General features: G+C 37.6%; 1 protein-coding gene across 2 annotated transcripts in view; it reads right to left on the bottom strand.

Annotated features, from left to right (window-relative positions):
- The window catches only part of EPHA3 (EPH receptor A3), a 386765-nt gene extending 367093 nt beyond the window's left edge, over positions 1 to 19672 (bottom strand). For both annotated transcript variants that reach the window (XM_061134299.1, XM_061134301.1), the window contains exon 1: positions 19477 to 19672. In XM_061134299.1, coding sequence (XP_060990282.1) covers positions 19477 to 19564 — 88 coding nt within the window. In that variant the 5' untranslated portion in view covers positions 19565 to 19672. The remainder of the gene's footprint in view (positions 1 to 19476) is intronic.
- Positions 19673 to 22906: the final 3234 nt, after the last annotated feature.

Here is a 22906-nt window from a genome sequence, read left to right as displayed (position 1 = left end):
ACTATGGACAGAGTTTCGTGACATTGTACAGGAGACAAGAATTAAGACCATCCACAAGAAAAAGAAATGCAAAAAAGCAAAATAGCTATCTGAGGAGGCCTTACAAATAGCTGTGAAAAGAAGGGAGCAAAAGCAAAGGAGAAAAGGAAAGATATACCCATTTGAATGCAGAGTTCCAAAGAATAGCAAGGAGAGATAAGAAAGCCTTCATCGGTGATCAGTGTAAAGAAATAGAGGAAAACAATAGAATGGGAAAGACTAGAGATTTCTTCAAAAAATTTAGAGATATCAAGGGAACATTTCATGCAAACATGGGCTCAAAAAAGGACAGAAATGTATGGACCTAACAGAAGTTATTAAGAAGAGGTGGCAAGAATACACAGAAATACTGTACAAAAAAGATCTTCACGACCCAGATAATCACGATGGTGTGATCACTCACCTAGAGCCAGACACCCTGGAATGTGAAGTCAAGTGGGTCTTAGGAAGCATCACTATGAATAAAGCTAGTGGAGGTGATGGAATTCCAGTTGAGCTATTTCAAATCCTAAAAGATGATGCTGTGAAAGTGCTGCACTCAATATGCCAGCAAATTTGGGAAACTCAGCAGTGGCCACAGGACCGGAAAAGGTCAGTTTTCATTCCAATCCCAAAGAAAGGCAATGCCAAAGAATGCTCAAACTACCACAGAATTGCACTCATCTCACACGCTAGTAAAGTAATGCTCAAAATTCTCCAAGCCAGGCTTCAGCAATATGTGAACCATGAACTTCCAGATGTTCAAGCTGGTTTTAGAAAAGGCAGAGGAACCAGAGATCAAATTTCCAACATCCACTGGATCATTGAAAAAGCAAGAGGGCCAGAAAAATATCTATTTCTGCTTTTTTGACTATGCCAAAGCCTTTGACTATGAGGATCACAGTAAACTGTGGAAAATTCTGAAAGAGATGGGAATACCAGACAACCTGACCTGCTCTTGAGAAACCTCTATGCAGGTCAGGAAGCAACAGTTAGAACTGGACATGGAACAACAGACTGGTTCCAAATAGGAAAAGGAGTACGCCAAGACTGTATATGTCACCCTGCTTATTAAACTTATATACAGAGTACATCATGAGAAACGCTGGGCTGGAAGAAGCACAAGCTGGAATCAAGATTGCCGGGAGAAATGTCCATAACCTCAGATATGCAGATGACACTACCCTTATGGCAGAAAGTGAAGAACTAAAGAGCCTCTTGATGAAAGTGAAAGACGAGAGGGAAAAAGTTGGCTTAAAGCTCAACATTCAGAAAACTAAGATCATGGCACCTGGTCCCATCACTTCATGGCAAATAGATGGGGAAACAGTGGAAACAGTGGCTGGCTTTATTTTTGGGGGGCTCCAAAATCAGTGCAGATGGTGAATGCAGCCATGAAATTAAAAGATGCTTACTCCTTGGAAGGAAAGTTATGACCAGCCTAGACAGCACATTGAAAAGCAGAGACATTACTTTGTCAACAAAGGTCTGTCTAGTCAAGGCTATGGTTTTTGCAGTAGTCATATATGGATGTGAGAGTTGGACTATAAAGAAAACTGAGCACTGAAGAATTGATGCTTTTGAACTGTGGTGTTGGAGAAGACTCTTGAGAGCCCCTTGGACTGCAAGGAGATCCAAGCAGTCCATCCTAAAGGAGATCAGTCCTGGGTGTTCATTGGAAGAACTGATGCTGAAGCTGAAACTCCAGTACTTTGGCCACCTGATGCGAAGAGCTGACTCATTTGAAAAGACCCTGATGCTAGGAAAGATTGAGGGCAGGAGGAGAAGCGGAAGACAGAGGATGAGATGGTTGGATGGCATCACTGACTCAATGGACATGGGTTTGGGTGGACTCTTGGAGGTGGTGATGGACAGGGAGGCCTGGCGTGCTGCGATTCATGGGGTCACAAAGAGTCAGACAGAACTGAGTGACTGAACTGAACTGGGAGATACTGGAGAACAGAGGAGTCTGGCATGGAGTGCTAGAGTCCACGAGGTCACAGAGTTGGACAGGACTCAGCAACTGAGCAAGAATGACAAGAATGAAGTAAACGACTAAGAACAAAGTGTAGGTTACAAGGTATAGTGTAAACTGGCTCACCTAGAGCCAGGCATCCTGGAGTGTGAAGTCAAGTGGGCCTTAAATTTATTAGTATGAACACAGCTAATGGAGGTGATAGAATGCCAGCTGAGCAATTTCAAATGGTAAAAGATGATGCTGTGAAAGTGCTGCACCCAATATGTCAGCAAATTTGGAAAAGTCAGCAGTGGCCACAGGACAATAAAGGTCAGTTTTCATTCCAATCCCAAAGAAGTGCAATGCCAAAGAGTATTCAAACTACTGTACAATTGCACTCATTTCATAAGCTATCAAGGTTATGTTAAAAATCCTTCAAGCAAGGCTTTGGCAGTACATAAACTGAGAACTTCCAGATATACAAGGTGGGTTTAGAAAAGGCAGAAAAACCAGAGATTAAATTGCCAGCAATCATTGGATCACAGAAAAAGCAAGAGAATTCCTGGAAAATATCTACTTCTGCTTCATTGACTATGCTAAAGCCACTAACTGTGTGGATCACAACGAACTGTGGAAAATTCTTAAAGAGATGGGAATAGCAGACCACCCTACCTGTTTCCTGACAAATTTATATGTGGGTCAAAAAGCAACAGTTAGAACTGGACATGGAACAACAGACCAGTTCAAAACTAGGAAAAGAGTAGGACAAGGCAGTATATTGTCACCCTGTTTATTTAACTTATATGCAGAGCACATCATGGGAAATGCCAGACTGTATGAATCACAGCTGAAATCAAGATTGCTGGGGGAATTATCAACAACTTCAGATATGCTGATGATACTGTAATAGCAGAAAGTAAAGAGGAACTAAAGAGCCTCTTGACGAGGGTGAAAGAGGAGTCAAAATGCTGGCTTAGAACTCAGTATTCAAAAACTAAGATCATGGCATCTAGTCTTATCACTTCATGGCAAACAGAAGGGGAAAAAGTGGAAACAGTGACAGTTTTCATTTTTTTTTTTTTTTTGGTCTCCAATATCACTGTGGATGGTGACTATAGCCATAAAATTAAAGGACAATATTGCTCCTTGGAAGGAAAGCTTTGACAAACCTGGAGGGCATATTAAACAGCAGAGACATCACTTTGCTGGCAAAGGTCTGTATAGTCAAGGCTGTGATTTTTCCAGTAGTTGTGTATGGATGTGAGAGTGGGACCATAAAGAAGGCTGAGCACCAAAGAACTGATGCTTTTGAACTGTTGTCCAACAAAGAGATCAAACCAGTCAATCCTAAAGGAGATCAACCTTGAATATTCTTTAGAAGGACTGCTGTTGAAGCTGAAGTTCCTATATTTTGGCCACCTGATGTGAAGAACTGACTCATTGGAAAAGAGCCTAATGCTGGGAAAGATTGAAGGCAAAAGGAGAAGAGGGGGCAGAGGATAAGATGGTTAGATAGCATCACCAACTCAATGGACATAATACTGAGTAAACTCCAGGAGACAGTGAGCCTGTTGTGATGCAGTGCATGGGGTCACAGAGTCAGACAGGACTCAGCGACTGAACAACAGCAAAACTGGCTTAGATTGGTTTCATTCCCACCACTGATCTTTACTATCACTATTCCTGGCTAAATTATGGATTTAAGATGCCCAGGAGGCTTGCTTTCTCTTCTCTCCCCACCCTCTACTATAATGAAGAGACAGAATCAAATGTCTACTCCTTTGCTCGCTGGCATTGTCAATGTCATGAAGAATTTTCTGTGTCGAGAATTTACACCACCTTCCCTTCTTACTACTAAGAATGCATTAACACTTTTAAAAGGACTCAGCCATTAAAGTATGTTTTTTCGAACAAATGTTTTCAGTAAGGACAGATGAAAAACTATAGTATACATTTCTGGAGTTCTATTTTTAAGGAATCATTAATACACTGAGATTTTTTCAAGAGTATTTCAAAATTTTGATTCATAGTGGTTATCTGCTCACTTAGAAAGACTGAGTTAAATATTCTCTTACAAATTAAGTGCTGCAAATATACAGACAGTGCAAAATAATTTGTAAAATTAAATATCACAACTTCTTACTGAAGTATAAGATCCTTTCAATTATTTAATTTTATATATATATATATACACACACATACACACACACATATATATATATATACACAGACACACACACACACATGCTTTGTGGTAATACTATAGTTGATTTTAGAAAAACACTTAGAAATTTCAATGTGAACAGTAGGGTTTAAAAGGGCCAAAGAATTTCGGACTTGTAATAATAGACATGTTTTCTTGTAAACCCTCCAGTTATAAGGTACTTTTATAACCAGTTGCAAATAACTAGGAAATCACTATGGTAGAAAACAAACCCATCTTTGATTATGTCTTTTTATTAAAAAGTGACTTTTCATTTCCTGTTTACAGCATCATGGTAATTTTCTCAGCTACATTTCTTGTTCACTATTTATCTCTATTATTTTCATAACTTTCTGTTATGATCAAAAGTATAGCTTTTCTCTAGGTTACAGATGGCAGAATAATACTTTAATCTGCTCCTAGGTTATATTCAAATGTCACAAATAGAAGTAAATAATAAAGGGAGTAATAAATTCTGATCTCAGTGTTGTAATTCTCTGTATATTACTCTGGTCAATCATAACACGGAATCAAGAAATCAAGATGTATTTTCTGACAGAAGTTTACCAAAGCTCAGCTTTTCATTTTTACTGTTCACATTTGGGTATGCCATTGAGAAGAAATTTAGAGGTCAGTTTTATTAATAAACTTATCTATCGATATTTCAATATAACTTTTATCCACTAGGATTAACTATTCTTAGTTAACTGTTCTGGTGGACCTCCCGTTTATATTTATTTCTACCTAAACACAATGAAAGGGCTTCCCTGACAGCTTAGTTGGTAAAGAATCCACCTGCAATACAGGAGACCCTGGTTCAATTCCTGCGTTGGGAAGATTAGCTGGAGAAGGGAAAGGCTACTAACTCCAGTATTCTGGCCTGGAGAATTCCATGGACTGTATAGGCCATGGAGTCACAAGAGAGTTGGATACAACTGAGCGACTTTCATTTTCACTTTCAAACATAATGAAAACATCTTTGTAATAGACTATTAGTATTCTATCTCACTGAAGCTGAAACTCCAATACTTTGGCCACCTCATTCAAAGAGCTGACTCATTGGAAAAGACCCTGATGCTGGGAGGGATTGGGGGCAGGAGAAGAAGGGGACAACAGAGGATGAGATGGCTGGATGGCATCATCGACTCGATGGGCATGAGTTTGAGTAAACTCCGGGAGTTGGTGATGGACAGGGAGGCCTGGCGTGCTGAGATTCATGGGGTCGCAAAGAGTCGGACACGACTGAGTGACTGAACTGGACTGAACTGAACTGATTTTATCTCAGACCAAAAATTATAAAAATGTTTTTAAACTGCAAATGAAGTCAACTATAACCTATTGTGTGCAGATAAGACTTCCTATAATCTTAAATTTTACAGGCATTTTGTGTCACAGAAGTATTAATTTATGGTGATTTCTCTATTAGGGCTTCCCTGATAGCTCAGTTGGTAAAGAATCCACCTGGAATGCAGAAGATGCTGGTTCGATTTCCTGGGTCGGGAAGATCCGCCAGAGAATGGATAGGCTTCTCTATTAAATAATTTCTCTATTAAATAACCAACTAAAATAATAATGTATAATTTTTTAAAAAAATTCTGTAGTGCTAGACATTTCTGTGAAAAACCTATTTGTCACATACTACTTAATGACTTATTTATGGGATATTAACAGATTTCTGGACAAGGTGTTATACTATCAACTTTTCTTATTAGTTTTTCTTCTTAAACAATAATTTTGGATTAACTTCTATACAGGCAGACCATGATTAAAGAAGAAACTGTAAATAGCTGCCACATCTCAATCTTTGCCGGCAGCAGGAAGAGTTTGTTGGAATAAAAACACAGTCTCACAGTAAGATGTCCGTGTTCTCATAACTAGAGCAGCTCAAGGAAATAACAGAAACACGGACCATTATTCCACTTGAAACTCAGATACATTAGTAAATGTTAACTCTAGGCTGTTTTTAAAGTGTTAGAATTTCTTTTTTTTTTTCCTTATTAATCTTAAAAGTCTGAAGGTCACTCTGATGTCAATACTATAATGGAGAAAACAGCTATTAAAATATCCCTTGGGAATGTGTTCTTATAACAAAATAATTCTCTCACATAAATGAGTGGGGATGTTCTACCATCAGGGAAGTGTTAGTACATTAACAGCCTCAGCTTTGATAGCAGTCCCTAGAATCACAGGTCTCTATTTCTGTGCATTGTCAACCTATATTATGAATCATTTAGACAAGTGAAATGTGTTTCCTAAACTCTAAGACACTAAAAGTAGACCATTAATGATTATGTAGACTGTACTTTTGCAACACATTTTAGTTTTTTAAAATGTTCCAGAACTAACAGAAAAACTTGTTTATTTCTAATTTGAAAGGATTTTTTAAACAAATTAAAAAGTTAAAATACATCACTCAATTTGAAATTATATAAAATCATTAGACCAAATCTGCGCTCAAACTTTAGCACATATATTTGCCATCACACCACAAAGTCAGGCTGTCTTGGTATATATTTTCTTATTATATCGCTTGATTACTAAACTTTGATTAGTAAATGTAAGCTCTGTTTAGTCAGGGTTTGAATAAAGGCTATGAAAATATAATAAAATAAGCAAATGGCCTGCAAAACTATCATAGTAGTTATTTTCAACATAAAAATGTGCCTGGAAGTCCCTTGGATATAAGGGTTCAAATTTTAACATAAGGAACATAAAGTATTGTGATGAAATGAAATTTTAATGAACTGCCATATGACCCAGCAATCCCACTTCTGGGCATACACACTGAGGAAACCAGATCTGAAAGAGACACGTGCACCCCAATGTTCATCGCAGCACTGTTTATAATAGCCAGGACATGGAAGCAACCTAGATGCCCATCAGCAGACGAATGGATAAGGAAGCTGTGGTACATATACACCATGGAATATTACTCAGCCATTAAAAAGAACTCATTTGAACCAGTCCTAATGAGATGGATGAAGCTGGAGCCCATTATACAGAGTGAAGTAAGCCAGAAAGATAAAGAACATTACAGCATACTAACACATATATATGGAATTTAGAAAGGTGATAACGATAACCCTATATGCAAAACAGAAAAAGAGGCACAGAAATACAGAACAGACTTTTGAACTTTGTGGGAGAATGTGAGGGTGGGATATTTCAAAAGAACAGCATGTATACTATCTATGGTGAAACAGATCACCAGCCCAGGTGGGATGCATGAGACAAGTGCTCCGGCCTGGTGCACTGGGAAGACCCAGAGGAATCGGGTGGAGAGGGAGGTGGGAGGGGGGATCGGGATTGGGAATACATGTAAATCCATGGCTGATTCATATCAATGTATGACAAAACCCACTGGAAAAAAAAAATAATAATAATAATAAAAAAAAAAAGAAAAAAAAAAACATTCTTTGGATCTTTTTACATCACAAAACTTGTTTTAATTTTAAAAGAAGCCCAATCCAGAATAAATTGTTTAAATTTCTGGAAAAAAAAATCAGGATATAACTTTGACATTATATACTAAATCTCAACTTGTTATCTCACATCATGACTGTTGAATAGACATACACACACACATACACACACACACACACACACAAAACTCTTCAAGGTATAAATGTGTGTCTCTATAAAAGCCCACAAAGGGTCCAGTGAAGTGCCACATGCATATCACTTTAATTCAAAACTCTAGGCCTTTATTTTCCATATTAGGAGCATAGTGTCAATGGGAAGCATCAAACGATTAGGTCAGGAAACTAGCATGATTAGGTCATTGTGCTAGAGATGGTCAGGAAACTTCATTCATTACTGTAGGAGAAAGTAGCATTCAGACAAACCTTGGTAATGTAGTCATAATATGAATAGAAGCAATAGAAGCTTCTATTTGGGGAAGAATTTTCATATTCAATCATGTGCCTTTCCAATACACACACATATGTATATGGATGTATTCACACAGAATTTACATTGAGCTTAGATATGTGCTTAATGAAACAGCAATTTCTGAATGTTTAGTTCTTTCAAAAGTGCTTTTTACTTCTATGTGTATTTATTACACATTCATGCAAATTATTTTAAAGTTTTCTACCTCTATATGGTAAAAAAAAATAAAATTGGGTTATAGTCATCCCTATCACATGAAATTAGGCAAGTCATTTAATCTACTCCCTTTGTTTTTATTAACTTATTGTTGTTATTTTTAACTTTATTTAAAAAACTTAAAAAAAAAAAAAAAGTCTTCCCTTTTACTTCCAGGACTGTTTTAGGCAGCTAGTTTACCTTAAAGATTCATATTGCATTTTTACAACTTTTATACCTATGTTAGAAGTTTTTATGTAAGTATTCATTTTGTAGTCATTTGTCCCAACTAAGTCGTTATCTTCAAGGCCATTCAATATGCCACTACTGATAACCTTCTTTTCCAAAATCCATTAACTAAACATCAGGTATTCACTACTTGGAAAATAAATGAATGCAAAAAACAAACTATTTTGGTATGAAAGATGAGTTAATTTTTCCTTAATTTTTTCTTAATTTTAATGGTTTTTAATTGTATGCCTTTGAATATAAATCTAGAGTTCCAATGTTTTCACTAGGGCCAGGGTTGTAAATCTTAGTTTCCAAAGGATCACCTTTGGAAAGGAAAATATAAAGGGATGCTAATTTAATGTACTTTTAGATTTTTTTCTTCTTTAATCATGTATATATTGTTAAAAGATATTAAAACATTTAGAATTATTTTGGACATCACTTATAAGCAGAAGTAAAAAAAACTGTCCTTCGTCAATGTATAAATGTTTAAGGAAAAAAGGCAGTTGTGTCTAAAATAAATAGATAAATCATCATTGTAAGCATAGATTAATCTAATTTGTACAGTTGGATGAAATATATATAATTACACTTGGAAATTTTACTTAAATAAAAAGGAGTATCAAATGATAATTTCACATCAGAAATGTCAAGAACATAATAAAATCTCTGCTTTTCTCTTTCTTGATTTAATGTAAATAAGTATTAACTTATTTGTGGTAAACTAGATAGTAAAACCAAACCAAGAGAAAAACATTATTCTCTTTTATTCTGCCTCTTTAAAAATATTTTCAAGATTTGGCACTAGCTATAATATTTGATGGAGTTTATATATTTAATAAAAGAATAACAACCCAATTTAACTCCTATTTATAGTTTCTGTGATGATGCCAGTTCTTTTCATTCTGTCAAAACATGAAACATACCATAACTCGCTTTGGCATATTGAAGGGGAAAACAAAAATTTGGATATAACCGTAGCTTTATGTCATTTTTGAATATTATCAGTGATCAAGGGTCCAGTTGGGGAAAACTAAGATTAGACGCTGACAAATAAACAAATGATTGCTTTTATTTTTTTCTCATCACCAATCTGTAATTCAGGAAAACAGAATTTTACTTCATTTTCATTTCAAAAGGTAAATATTCATCCCTAAAATTTTGTGCACAGTGTGGGGATGGTCTGGTTTTGTAAGAAGACAATACTGCTGGTCACACATATGCACACACACAGGGCTGCTCATAGACTTCCCCAGAGTGTTGTTCTGTTAACCAGAGGATTATTCAAACAATCTACAAGGAAATGATTGCAAACCAGCTTCCCAGCCTAACTTCTTCTCAGTGTGAAGACCACTACCATAAAAAATTTTAAAATGTGTCTGTCTAAAACCTATAGAATTTTATTAATTGCTGAATTACGTTTGAAAATAGGGGAATGGAGTGTATGTTAACTACTAACAAGTTGTTCTCTGCTTCTGTTACTCATCCTGAAGTGGAAAATGTCTAAATTTCATATTGATTAGAAACCAACTCACTTTATCACTGGCAAAAAGTAAACTTTAAAGTCTCATTTTTCATCAAGGAAGGGGTAGGGGTTGGGGAATGGGTATTACTTCTTTTTTTACAAAAAAGTTTCTTGATCTATCTTTAACTATTATTTAAAACACAATAAATTAACCTCCCCTTAATGACTATATAGAAAATTCAAGATGTAACCATTTTGATATTGATTAGACTTATCAGCAATAAAATTAATCCAGGCTTCTCCCTTTGCTTCAGTCCAGATCACATAATCTGTCAAGAATTTTTGCCTTAAAATGAGAGGCAACTCAGTTTGGAGACTTTGAAGTCACATTTACATTTTCTTGATTTGAGAGAGCTCTCCAAAATCATATGTGAACTATAACATTAAATAGCAGGGGAAGTAGTTGTTGATTCTAATCCTTCAGAAGTGAGAAAATAAAAGTTTGCTGTTAAGCCTTTGCTCCGGAAAATGTGCCAATCACTTGAGTGGTTAGAAAACTCATTGGGAACCTAAAGGGTAACAGGTTTGAAAACTTTTTTATTTCACGTTACAGTGAAGAAAGCAAGATACTGAAAGCAGCTTTCTGATGTGAAAGCCTGATGTCATCAATATGCTATTTTTGCTCTTTGCCAGGTTAACAGAATTTATTGCAGCAATTAATGCGAAACATATGTGCTGAAATACCCACACGAAAAATATAATTGCCCCCAACTTAATTTGCTATCTTTCAAAACTCTTGTTTAGCTACCTTTTCTCAACATCTCCACTTAAATGCAGTACAAATGTTTTTATAAATGAGAAGATAAATCTTTATAATTTACTTTCTCATCTTAAGTAATTTATAAATCATCTTTTATATATGGGAAAGTTTCCACAGAAATTGAAGTCTACCTTTTAGGCCAAATTCCATTTCCACCCATTACTGACTTTTATGACAATTCCAGTAGTCAATCCATGCTTCATTTTTATAAAATTTAAAAAAAAAACCCACATCCAAGTTACAGTGACAATTGCCTCACACTCTCTGTGTGTGGAATTCTTGACAAGAATCTTTCCAGGGTAAGCAGAGTTTGAGTGTCAGGAAAGGAAGACAGAGGAGGAATGTGTGAAGAAAACACATCACAGATCACATCACATCTCCTATTCCTGGGTCCACACCAAATTTTCTTTATTTTCTTAGTGAGTCCCTAACTCTTCCAGATGATCATAATTTATGAGGGTAAACACAGCAGATTCAAAGTACTCTTTGAAGTACTTTCCTGAAAGTACTTATTAAAAAGTACTTTGAAGTCTAAATTTTCACTCCAATACTCTGAGTATTTTTAAGTTTTCCCTGCAAGTCCCAAGACAAATTAGTATCCTCAGTAGGATTAAGACTGAGGAACTAGAACTTTTCCTAAAGTAGAAGCGGATACCTCCTTAATTTACAGGCATTTATGTACAGGAGAAAAATATAAGGTTAAAACCAGAAGACAGGAGAGGGCCTGACTCAGTTTCTACTCTGAGTTTATTTAGTTTCCTCAGTTCTAAAATGGGAGACGTCACAACACCTTTTTTAGAGGTGCTTTAAGATTAAATGAGGTTCAGTAAGCACTGAAGGATAATGTAAGGGAGAAATCTTTCCAACCAGCGGAACTCTGTGTGTTTTCTGATTAGGGGGCATTACACTGAAGCCATTATGTAGTTTTGGCATGCCCTGGATTTTCAACAATTCTATCTTGTATGAAAAACACTAAAGTTCTGAAGGCCACACAAACTTTAGCATCATCCCCACGACTAACCTACCTCGGTAACCCTGCTCCCAGAAACCCTTTCTGGCCCGTTCCGGGCTTACTCCCAAAAGCAGAAGAGCGGGAAATCCTGTTTTAATTTTTAAATAGTGTCAATCAAACAGGGGGGGGGGGGGGGAGGGCAGAAGGGGAAAACAGACAACTTTCGATTGTGCACGAGGGTGCGGATAGGGTCTGTGAACATACCCCTTAGCGCTGAGGGCCCGTAACAGGTGGCATTAATAGGTGGTTTTAAAGAAAACTGGGGAGGGGGGGCGGAAATCACTTTCGTCTAGAGACTAAAGGCCAGGTCTTTTGAAAAATTCCAAAATTCAACAAATAGCGAAGCGGTCGGGAAAGAGAGCAGCAAGCAGGACAGCGGGCATCTCAGGCTCGTCCCAAGAGGACGGGCCTGGTCTCCCAACTCTGCAGGGCGCGCTGAGAACCCGGAGAACGGAGTCCTCCGGCACCTGTCACCTGTCAGGCCGGGGACTTAAGAGGAAGGGGACCGCGCCACGTTGACAAGGTTGGCAACGCTGGGGGGAGGAGGGTTGAGGGTAGCGGGGGCGACAGAGACGGGTCAAAGTCTGTGGTTACACTCAGGACTTGCCTGGCCCCGGAGCGCCCGCGCTCCCCAGGTGAGGGGAGTCCAGGTGGCGAGGAGGGCGCCGCCTCTCGGAGCGCCGGCCGCCCCGCGGCCGCAGGCAGAGGGCGCACGTTCGCCTCCCGCGCGCCCCGCCTCCGCCCGGCGCTCGTGTCCGCGGAGCTTGGCGCCCTGGCGCTCGCCCGGCTCCAGTCTCCGCCCCGGCCGCGAGCGCCCGGCGCCCGCCGCCGGGGAGAAGCCGGCCCCGCGGGGGCTCCGCGCGCGCCCGCTGCCCGCCGCCCCCCGGGGGGCGCGCCTGCTCGCCGCGCTCCGGCCGCGCGCGTTGGCCGCCTGGCGCGGAGATGGCTCGGGCACAAAGAGCCCACAGAACCCCGAGAGCTGAACTGGGGGGGACGTGGCCCCGGAGTTGGGATTTTCTGATCCGATCTTGAATCCGCTGCGGAGTGAAAAGTAGTCGATTGTTGGGAGACTCCGTTTTCCCGCCGCACCGGAGAGCCTGGTCCCGGCGGCGGAGCGGAGTTGGAGGTTAAGATGCCATGGTGGTGGGTGTGGTGGCCTCGAGGGCCTCTGTTCATCTCTCTGTCGCCACACCCCTGTCCCTCCCAGTAAAGCTCTGTTTCGGGCTAAAATTTCTCAGGGCATACCTGGAAATTTAATCACTACTGCATTTTCAAATACGGGAGGTGTGATGCGAAGAAACGACGCGCCTCCAGGCCTCCTGTGGCCACCCCAGTTCATGGCTAAGGTTATTCACCAGTTTGTTGGTACAGTGCTCCCACTTGTTTTCCCCCTCTTTCCTTGCCTATTATTCTGACTCCATCATGTTGGTTTGGATTATGTGGATTTTCACCCTCTGCTTTGACTGGAACAGCAGGACATGGTTTAGAAAATGAAGGGAGGGAGGGGGTTCCCCACTCAGGGCTTCCAGTTTAATAACATCACTCCAAGCTGGAGGCTTTATTTGCTGAACTGGTTTTGATTCCATCCATCCTCCACATGCATTTGCCCAGGCTTCCAAAGGGGGTTTGGCTTACACTTTCAAAACTTTCCTAGATAAAATATTTTCTTCAGGGGAAAAATCAAAAGTCTGTAAACTTGAGAGGAGAAACAAAAGCACGCAACTCTTCTCACCCCCACCCTGCCCCAAACACACACCCTTTTTTGTGTATGTGCAGATTTTTAGATATTTAATAAAAAACCGATTAGCCAGATGCTTGAGGCGATATTTTTCTTTTAAGCAAAAGATGTATTATCATTGGTTTTAGAACCTTTGCGTTTCTCTACCTCTCCATCTTTTTAATTGACTTTTTATTTTCTTTTCCTCTTGCAAAGGTTTTTTTTTTTTTCTTTGTAATCCATCCCTCCACTCCACCCCCCCCCCCCTTTTTTTTTTTTTTAAATTTCACAGAAAACTGGTAGCGGGCAAACTAAAACTTGTTGACTTTCAGACTTGAGTTTTCCAGGAGAAAAGCTTCTGCCAGATTCCAAGAACTACCTGATTCTAGGGAGCTGGTAACAGACCCAGAGAGTGAAATCCCCGTGTGTACCGGTACCCACACCCAGATTCGCAGAAGTGTCTGCCTAGATTGATTTGTGGCTTGGAATACTTTGTATTTTATAAATGTCCAACAATGCTTTTATTTCTAAAGTCATTGCAGAAAAATTAAGGTCTTCAAATTTCTTAGAAATAAATTCTGTACTCTGGTTTTCAGTATACTTGGATGAATAATAAAATGAACGTTTTACACCACCAGTCATCCCTTTATTTGAAAAATCTGTGGAAAACTACTTGTGCACTTGGTAAAAGCCCTGCTCTGACCCTCCCTGGTGATAAAATCCAGATCTCTGAAAACAGAATAGAAAAGGAGACACCTGCATCTGTTTTTCTAAATCTTTTATCAAACAGGAATTAAAAGAATAGGTTTATTAAAAGTTTTAAAGACAAATGTGCATCAAAAAGTAAAATTGAGAATCTTGACACAAAAATGATTTGCAAAACTTAGTGTTCTTCCAAGAAATACATATTCGCCTTCCATCTAGTATTTATGCCAAACAAAATCATTGGAAAATGACTAAAATCAAAGGTAACCCACATCACAGATTTCTCAGTAAGTAAACGTCTGTAAGAACTTATCGAGTTTTGATGATTTGTGGAAAGTTTTATTAATATTTTCTTGAAGATTTTATGACTTGGAAAATATAACTCTCAAGAACAGTCCTTGCTGTTTCCGTTTGTGTTGAAGTTAGTAAATCAAATATACTGTGGAAATATGTTTTGCCTTTAAAAATCCTTTGCATATGTAACTGATTATTTGATATTTAAAAATTACATATATTTTATTTCAGAAAAATTCCAGAGTTTCAGAAATGATTTTAACATTTAGGGATCTTCATGAAGAGAGTTATTTTGAGAAACTATCAAAAGTGAAGGACTCTTAAAGAACATACCAAAATTTGAATATTAAAATATGGGTAATATATGGACATAATAAAGAATCTTATTAAATCTTTAAGGACAATAAGTTTTTTACAAGTCAGGGTGAAACTACTGAATTGTTTATACAAGCAAAAACTAAACCGGAATTAAACTTGTCTTCACATGAAACTCTCTGAACTGACTACACAGGATAAAAAATACATTTACGTTCTTTGTGCACACAAAATGTGCACAACATTTTGTTTAAAATGTTTATGTAAATTTTAAGTTCTTTTCATTGTAGCTTCCAGTTACTAGTATTGCATGGGAAAGGCAACTTTATATAAAATGCCACCATAATCTTACATGGGGGTAATGGTGTTTTATTATTTGTAGTTTCCGTTTTATGGTTCTCGTTGCTTCTGAGTTATAAATGTATTCAATTGACTTTATATCTTGAAATGGGCAGAAAAATGATATTAACTACAACATCAATAAAAAAGTATAAAATTGAGACTATTGATCGTTACAATGAAGCTGGTTTGTATTTGTAAATCTATTGTTATTGTCAGAATATTTACTATTTAAGAGTTTTTAATTGCTCGTTTATGACATGGCAAGAATGGTGTGATATATAAGGGTGAGGAGAATGAAGCATCAGAGTGGACATTTCCCCACTTGAATTGTTATTATCAATATTAGTCTTTAGGAAGATATAGGTTCAGAATGAATTAATTTCATGATAGATTTTGAGAGGTTACAAGAAGTTTCTTTCTGGCACAATCAAAATATTATCGTAGCAATTCAGGTTGTCAGTAAAAGCTTAAACAAATTTGCTGATAATCCTGTTAATGACCTAGGTCAAGTGTTAACTGTTGTGGGTTATAAAATAGTGAAATTAAGGTTTCTCCTACCTCCAGGCAAATAGCACAGTTATAACTGTTAGGGGGAAGTAGGGGCAAGCTATTAGGTGAGCTATTAAATTACAAAAAAATGTATAATGCATTCAATTATTTAGTCTAGAATGATAAAATGCCATTAAAAGCAAATGTAAGCCCTCTTCTTAAAACTATAAAGATGATATGATAGCTTAGTTTTCTATAAATATTTCAGTCACAGTGTATTATTGAGGATAAGTGTTTATACATGAAAATGATGCCAGTTCATACTAATTTTTAAAAAGGGAAAACTCTATTATTTAAATGTATATTGTCTCCATTATTTGCCTAATATTCAAAGGGAAACATACAGTGTTCATCTCTAAGTTTTACTTTTAAGCTTTAAACAATCACATAGTATCCTTCAGTAGTTAGGTGACTTATGTCCAGTGAAAAACATTTCACACAAACAGTATCCCAACACTCCAATAAAAGTCTCCCAAAATGAGTAGTATATAAATATGCAGATTTAATTTTATTGACTTTTATTTTTAAAACTGATTTTCAATGTACAGAGCTCTATAGGTGCATGGTAATCTAACTTATAAACACTGTTAGACAGGAAAATGTATTATATACTGAAAAGTGTATTATGTACTAAAGAATAAGCAGTGAATTATGCCTCAGAAGCCTTCAAATGTAGAAAAGTGTGTAAAGAAATTACTTTATCCATTGTTAAAAGATATTGAACTAGTAATAGTCAATTCTTTATATCAAGCTTTAACCTCTTCATAAAGTTATTTTTATTTATCATTATCACCATCCATCTGATAGGAACAAGGAGCAAATATATAAACTTCTCTAACAACACATAGTATAACAATCCTGTTTTGTCATGAAAAGTAGTAGATTTCCCATTGGAAGTCTTGTCTTGGTGTGTTATGTAAACACATCTGAAAAGATTTTAATAAAGTTCCATGCTTTTGTAAAGTTTCTGTGTAAGCATATAGGTCAATTCTTGATTTAAGTGATCATCAAAATTATAAATAATTATCAAGGAGGAGACCAATCATAGAAAGTACCATCTGAAATCATCTTCTTGATAGCATATTAGAAAGTTATCTGTAACTGGATTTTAAAAAGGAAAGCTCATATTAAACTTTTTTCCAAGCTTTTTTCCTCTTATCATGGACTAATGACATTTCAAAACTGATATTTGGTTATCAAATCTCAAGTCTTAAAATAATGTCAAACAATGGCATATTTCCTAGCAATTAACTCAATGACTTGGATCTTGTTCTTTTAGAGTTCTATCATGACTAACTTCATAATAGATTGCAGAATAAATTCTAGTAAATTTTACTAGTAAATTTTCTGTAGTATGGAAATATAATTTGAGCATAGTATTTTAAATGCAATCTAGTATTTTGTATTTCAGTTTTCAAAATTAATATCAGAAAGCTGTATTAATGAGATTCATTCTATCATTATTCCTTCTACCCAACATGTGAATTTTCAGAAGCATTGCTTTTTATTCAAATGACATTGTTTGAAGAATTACATGAAAATCTTAGAGCATACTTGGGTTTTTCACTTTTCATGTTGTTCAAATCTACAACTGAGTCCCAAGCTATTGTATTCAATATTAATATTTAAAATCTTACTCAAATATTATCCAAGTTAAATCATTCATTTTAAATTTTATTTCAAACCTTTCCTTCATGACCTCAGAAGAGAAAGAGATACTACTATATATATAGAACATGACCTGGAAAGAACAATCCCATAAACAATGGATAGATAAACTTTTGCCCAAGTAAATTAAATGTAATCATGTCAGTTTTCTGAACATATTTACCTTTTTATGTTCACACTGTTAATGTGTATCTGCCTGTATAATAATATGCACTATATACCCAAATATACACAAAGTGTGTCTTAAAAGCAACTTGTACTTGATGATTCTTGCTTCATTAAATTAATACTCAGGAATTTTATATAAATGTCAATGAGTTAAAGGGCCCTTTTTTCCTTTTGCAATTTACTGAAAGGTTATGTTTTGCGCAAAAAAATAATGACTCTCAGCTATATCCCTGTGCATTATTAATTCACTGAAATCCATTATCTAAATAGTTTATAAATATTCCATCTGGAGAAATACAATTTATCATAGCAATATGGGAATAATATTACTGTTTGTCTAGCTATTATCAATACTTTAATATTTTCAAAGGAACAAAAAGAATAAACACTAAGTTACTGATACATTACTCATTATACAAATAACTGCCCTTGCCTTTCATTCATAAAAAAATAATTGCCCATTACTTTCAAATAAACATTTTAATTTGATTTGTAAAAAAAAAAATCACTCAAAGGTAAGATAATTTCTTGATCCTTCTGTTAGAATTTTTAATTTCCTTATAAAAAAGACAAAACATTTAATGAAATCTGCCAAGTTGATAAAAGCAGTCACTAAGGAAAGAATGAAATTAAACTGCTCTATTAGCACTGAAAGTAGGTCACCAAATATTAGAGGCAGTTTTCATATTTAATTAAAAAGTTGCTAAATATTCTTGAGTTTTTACTTGTTTTTTTTTAAATGATATATACAATATACAATGGTACTGTCTTGCCAATATATTTTTAGTGAGTGACACAATATATAATGTAGCATTTGCACATCAATTGCTCAGTTTTGCTGAATTGCAAAATATTAATGTTATTGTTATAAATTCAAAACGATTAAGAGGAAATCAAAATTGTAAGTGTTGCTTGAAAGCAATCAGTTATTCAGAAAAGTTTGTCTTAAGGGTTAGCAATCATATTCACAAATCATTAGGAATAGATCACAAAAGGTATACAGGGAAAAGGCAATGTGTCTATTAAGCATGCAATCTTATAGTAAACATTATTGTCTTTAATATTAGGTTTGCACGTTAATTCATTGATAAGGAATGAATGCCCATTAGGAGGAAAATAAATAACCCAACATTAAGGGAATACCATTTGCTGCATATGAACATTCTTCCTCAATTTGCTGTTCAGTTATTTACTACACCTACCCAGGAGATTTTCACTATTCATTAAATATAATCTCCTATTCGCGGATAAGCCCTTAAACAAAGAAAATCCAGTCTAACCTTATTGTAATTTCTGCAAATATTACTTATGTTAATGTGGCATATGCTGCTCATTAGAACCTGTATCATAGAGCAAACCACCGCCTGGCGGGATACACATCACTTCAATACGGCAGTTACAACATAAATACACACACACACACACACACACAGCCGCGCTTCAACAAACTCCGATTTCCCTTTAGCCCATTCATAAATGCCATGATCCTAAGTAAGAACAACCTGTCATTACCTTTAAACATACTAAAGAATCTAGAGGGGAGGGCAGAATATTCTTTTAAACTTCTCAGAGTACTACTACATGGTCACAGTTAGGAAATAAACTACTGCCCTAGCTATTTGGCAATTAACGTACTGGGTTGTAAAACTGGAGGATTTTTCCCTTTCTGCTTAAAACGGGCAAACAAGGTAATTGCTTGCATTGGTATCAGATTCAAAACACATTTTAGATCTAGGCAATCCAAAATTATCTCTAAAAGTGCTTTAGAAGACAGCCTAAAAGAAAAGCACCTCTTTAGTTTACTCTGAGAGCCAAGTGCTTTATTCAGAGGCACCTCGGCGACCTGAAAACGCTTGGGCGAGAACGTGCCTGGAAAAGCGCTAGCCCCGCGGGGCAGGGCTGTGCGCGTCGCGGTACCTGGCTTACCTTCATTGGAAGGCTGGAGAGTCAGTTCCCCGCAGCCCTTGAGAGCGGAGCAGCTGAGAAGGAGGAGGATGGAGAGGTGACAATCCATGTCGCTGGTGCAGAGGGCAGTGAGTGGAGCATATCTCCATGAAGCATGCCACTGATGTGAGGGGGAGCGCTCTGATTGCTGGAGAAGTTACCATGCTCCGCTCGCAGGCTGATGTCAAGTTTGACACTGGAGATAAGGAGGAGTCTGGCTGCCTTTCCGCGAACCTCGCTCAGAGACTTCCCTGGGTCCTAGCGCCGTCGGAAGTGAGCGCTGAAGAAGGACGGGACCGCGCGCGGGGCCCGGCAGACCGCCCTGAAGCTGGGCAGGACGCGGGTGCGGGTCGGCCGCATCACCGAAGGCGCGGGAAGCCCAGAAGTTATGATGGTGCGCGGGTGGAGAGTAGTGATGGGCACAGAAGAACACCTCCCCCACCTTTATGTTCAATGGAAAGCCGCTATTTTATTGTCTGCAATACACGCTCTTGTAGGTTAATTCCCTGAAGAAACCAGAAAGCCTGATAGAGTGTCATAGGGCACAGTGAGTGGAAAAGAAACTGAAATGGTTATTAAAAGAACAGGAGCCCTGCATTAAAATGAAAAAAATACATTGTTGATTGTAGTCAAAGGAAAAATTAGGATTATTTCTTCACCATGTTTAATGTGACCATAACTCTTTACAAATCCTTTCTGGTGCAGAAAGAACTAATACACACCTCAGATCAGAAAGTCTCTTCAGTTCTACACCAAGTGGCATCAGGACTTTTAAAGAGAATTGGCATAGGATCTCAGGGAGTATAAAGTGCACTTTGGGTTTCCAAACTAGGAAGTGTGCTTTAACAACCCAAGGAAGTGAGCAAATCCAGTCCCAGGGCTAGCTGCAGGTCAGCAGGCATCAGCAGGCATCCCTCATTCTATAAGTGGGAATAAATAAGAATAAGAGAAAAATCAAGCCTAAAGTTATTGACAGCGCATCACTACCCTCCCTCCTTCACCATCTAGCATTAGGATCTCTGGGTTCTATGAGATAAACAATGCATAATTCACAACTCCGCATTTAGCTTCTCAGCCACATCCACTCTGATAATAGTCGGATGCAGTTCTTCTTTAGCATTCCAAATCTAAAGGCTGAATAATAGTCTTTGCACTTTCTCACTTACTTAACACCATGGTTATAAATGGTTTCTCTTCTTTCCAGTTTCCTTGCTGGACAACATAATTGCAATCTATTTCAGCCAAATAAGTTTGCAGTTTATATTTTGGGAACTATTCTTGCTTATCTTTAAAATATTGCCCAGAAAATGATCACTCAAATAGTCTCCTGCTCATCTATCTTTTCCTTTTCTAAGCAGAAAACAAGACTCTTATATTCCTTGCACAACTCTAGAAAGTAAAGGTAGGTTGACAGCTGTAAGGTCAGCGATCAATTTTAGAGCTTCAAGTTGTGGAATCTAAATAAGTGTTACAAAGGTCTTGCTAATAAGATATCCTTTTCATAAGCACTATGATTTTAATGAAAGAACATGGTTTTCACATGAATTTAAATAAGTGGCTTCTGATAACAGTTTGCTGTCTGGAATCGGGGGATGGGGTTGGGTGGGTAGAGGCAGCCAGGATAAAAGGGTGACTCTGTTCACTTCTTTGTGTGTGCCTTGTTACTTTGTATCTCTAACTTCTTCCCACATTATGTCACCAGAGACTGTAGAACCCTCTTCAAGTGCCAAGTCTGTCAGAACTGAAAATAATGAAAGATACTGAACAGAGGATTCAGATAGTGGTGACTCTGGCATTTTTTAAAGTTCCAACACAACTTTAGTCTTTCCATTGTTCTATGTTTAGATAAAATTTTTCTAAAACGTGAAAGAAAATAAAGTCTTATTTGGAAGTGACAATTTAAAAACATTTTGGAAAAACATGCCAATGTGCTGATATCCAAGTCCACTGGCTTCCCCTCACACCACTTCTCTTTTCACACTTAAACTGCTTATCACTGTGGAAAGAGGCATTCACATTTGAAAGAAGCTACGGTGATGTGAAAATAAGTAAAAAGCAATTCCTAGCCTGGGAATAGAATGGAAATAATATAGGATCTTTCAATTATAGACAGTCAAGATCATGAGCTGTCAGACAATAAGAAGCTTCAATAATCTGAACGTCATCCTGAATAGATGTGGAATGATGCCAGCAAACGGGAGGATGCAAAGAATTTAGCCAAAGTAGTAAGAGGAGGGATAGAGGTGTGGGCAGCCCATTCAGGAAAAGCCTCATCGACATAAATAAATAATGGTAATAATAACTGAGGTGTAGTTTGAAGGATGAGTAGGAATGGGATGATTGGAGAATGGTTCGGAAGGCACCGCATGCAAGAAGATGGAACATAAACAAAATCAGAATAGTTTCCAAGTCAGGGCCAGGGAAAGCATTTGGCATGTATAGAGCAAAGAGCACGTGTGATGCAATAAGAGCCAGGAGACGGAAAGAGAAGGGGCCAGGGCTGGGTGAGGCAGGCGTGGGGGGAACAGGGTGCTAAGAGATGTTCTTCCAAAGGCAGATTGGAAACTACAGACGTTTCTATGACAATGATTTTACAATATATTCTAGATGAAAGAGAGATGCGAAAAGTATTTCAGCAAGTAAGAGCTGGATCATGAGATTAGGAAATGACAGATAGCATTGAGCAGTGTTTCTACCTGTGGTTTAGGGCTTACCTGCTCCTAAAGTACCTGGGATACTTATTAAAAGTGGCGCATCACTTCTGCCCACCATAGACTCACAGAATCTGAATATCTGAAGTGGGAACCCACGAACTTACAATGTGACAAGCTCCTCAGGTGATCCTTTTGATCCCTGACATTGGAGAACTACTGCTGAGTGTGAAGGAAGGAAAATCTGAGGCAGAAGCCATGATGTGAAGGCGTTTGTGGAAAAACTAAGGTAATAAGAACTGAACTAGAATCCATCTGACAGAAAGAAGGAAAATACACGATGCAATTAAAATACATGTTTGAGGTGAAACAAATGGTATTCCCTAAGGGGAAAATGGATTTGGGTGCTGGAGAAGAGGGAGATGACTAAGACATTTGCAAGACTGAATTCCCCTCAGTTTAGCTGGACGTAAGGTGAGTGCCTAACATGTTCCTAATCATGTGCTAGACACTGGATGCAAAAAACATGAATGGGGCACCCTTTAAAATAATCTAGAGCCACATCAAGAAATTATGCAATTATTAAATAGAGGAGAAGGGGACAACAGGGGATGAGATGGTCAGATGGCATCGCTGACTCAATGAACATGAGCTTCAGCAAACTCCAGGAGATAGTGAAGGACAGGGAAGCCTGGTGTGCTACAGTCCATGGGGTTTCAAAGAGTCAGACATGACTGAACAACAACAATAACACATAGAGT

Source organism: Dama dama, chromosome 31 (assembly GCF_033118175.1).
Source record: "Dama dama isolate Ldn47 chromosome 31, ASM3311817v1, whole genome shotgun sequence".
NCBI classification, from domain to species: domain Eukaryota; kingdom Metazoa; phylum Chordata; class Mammalia; order Artiodactyla; family Cervidae; genus Dama; species Dama dama.
Note: the sequence above shows the minus strand (reverse complement) of the source record. Positions and strands in the feature narration are given on the sequence as shown.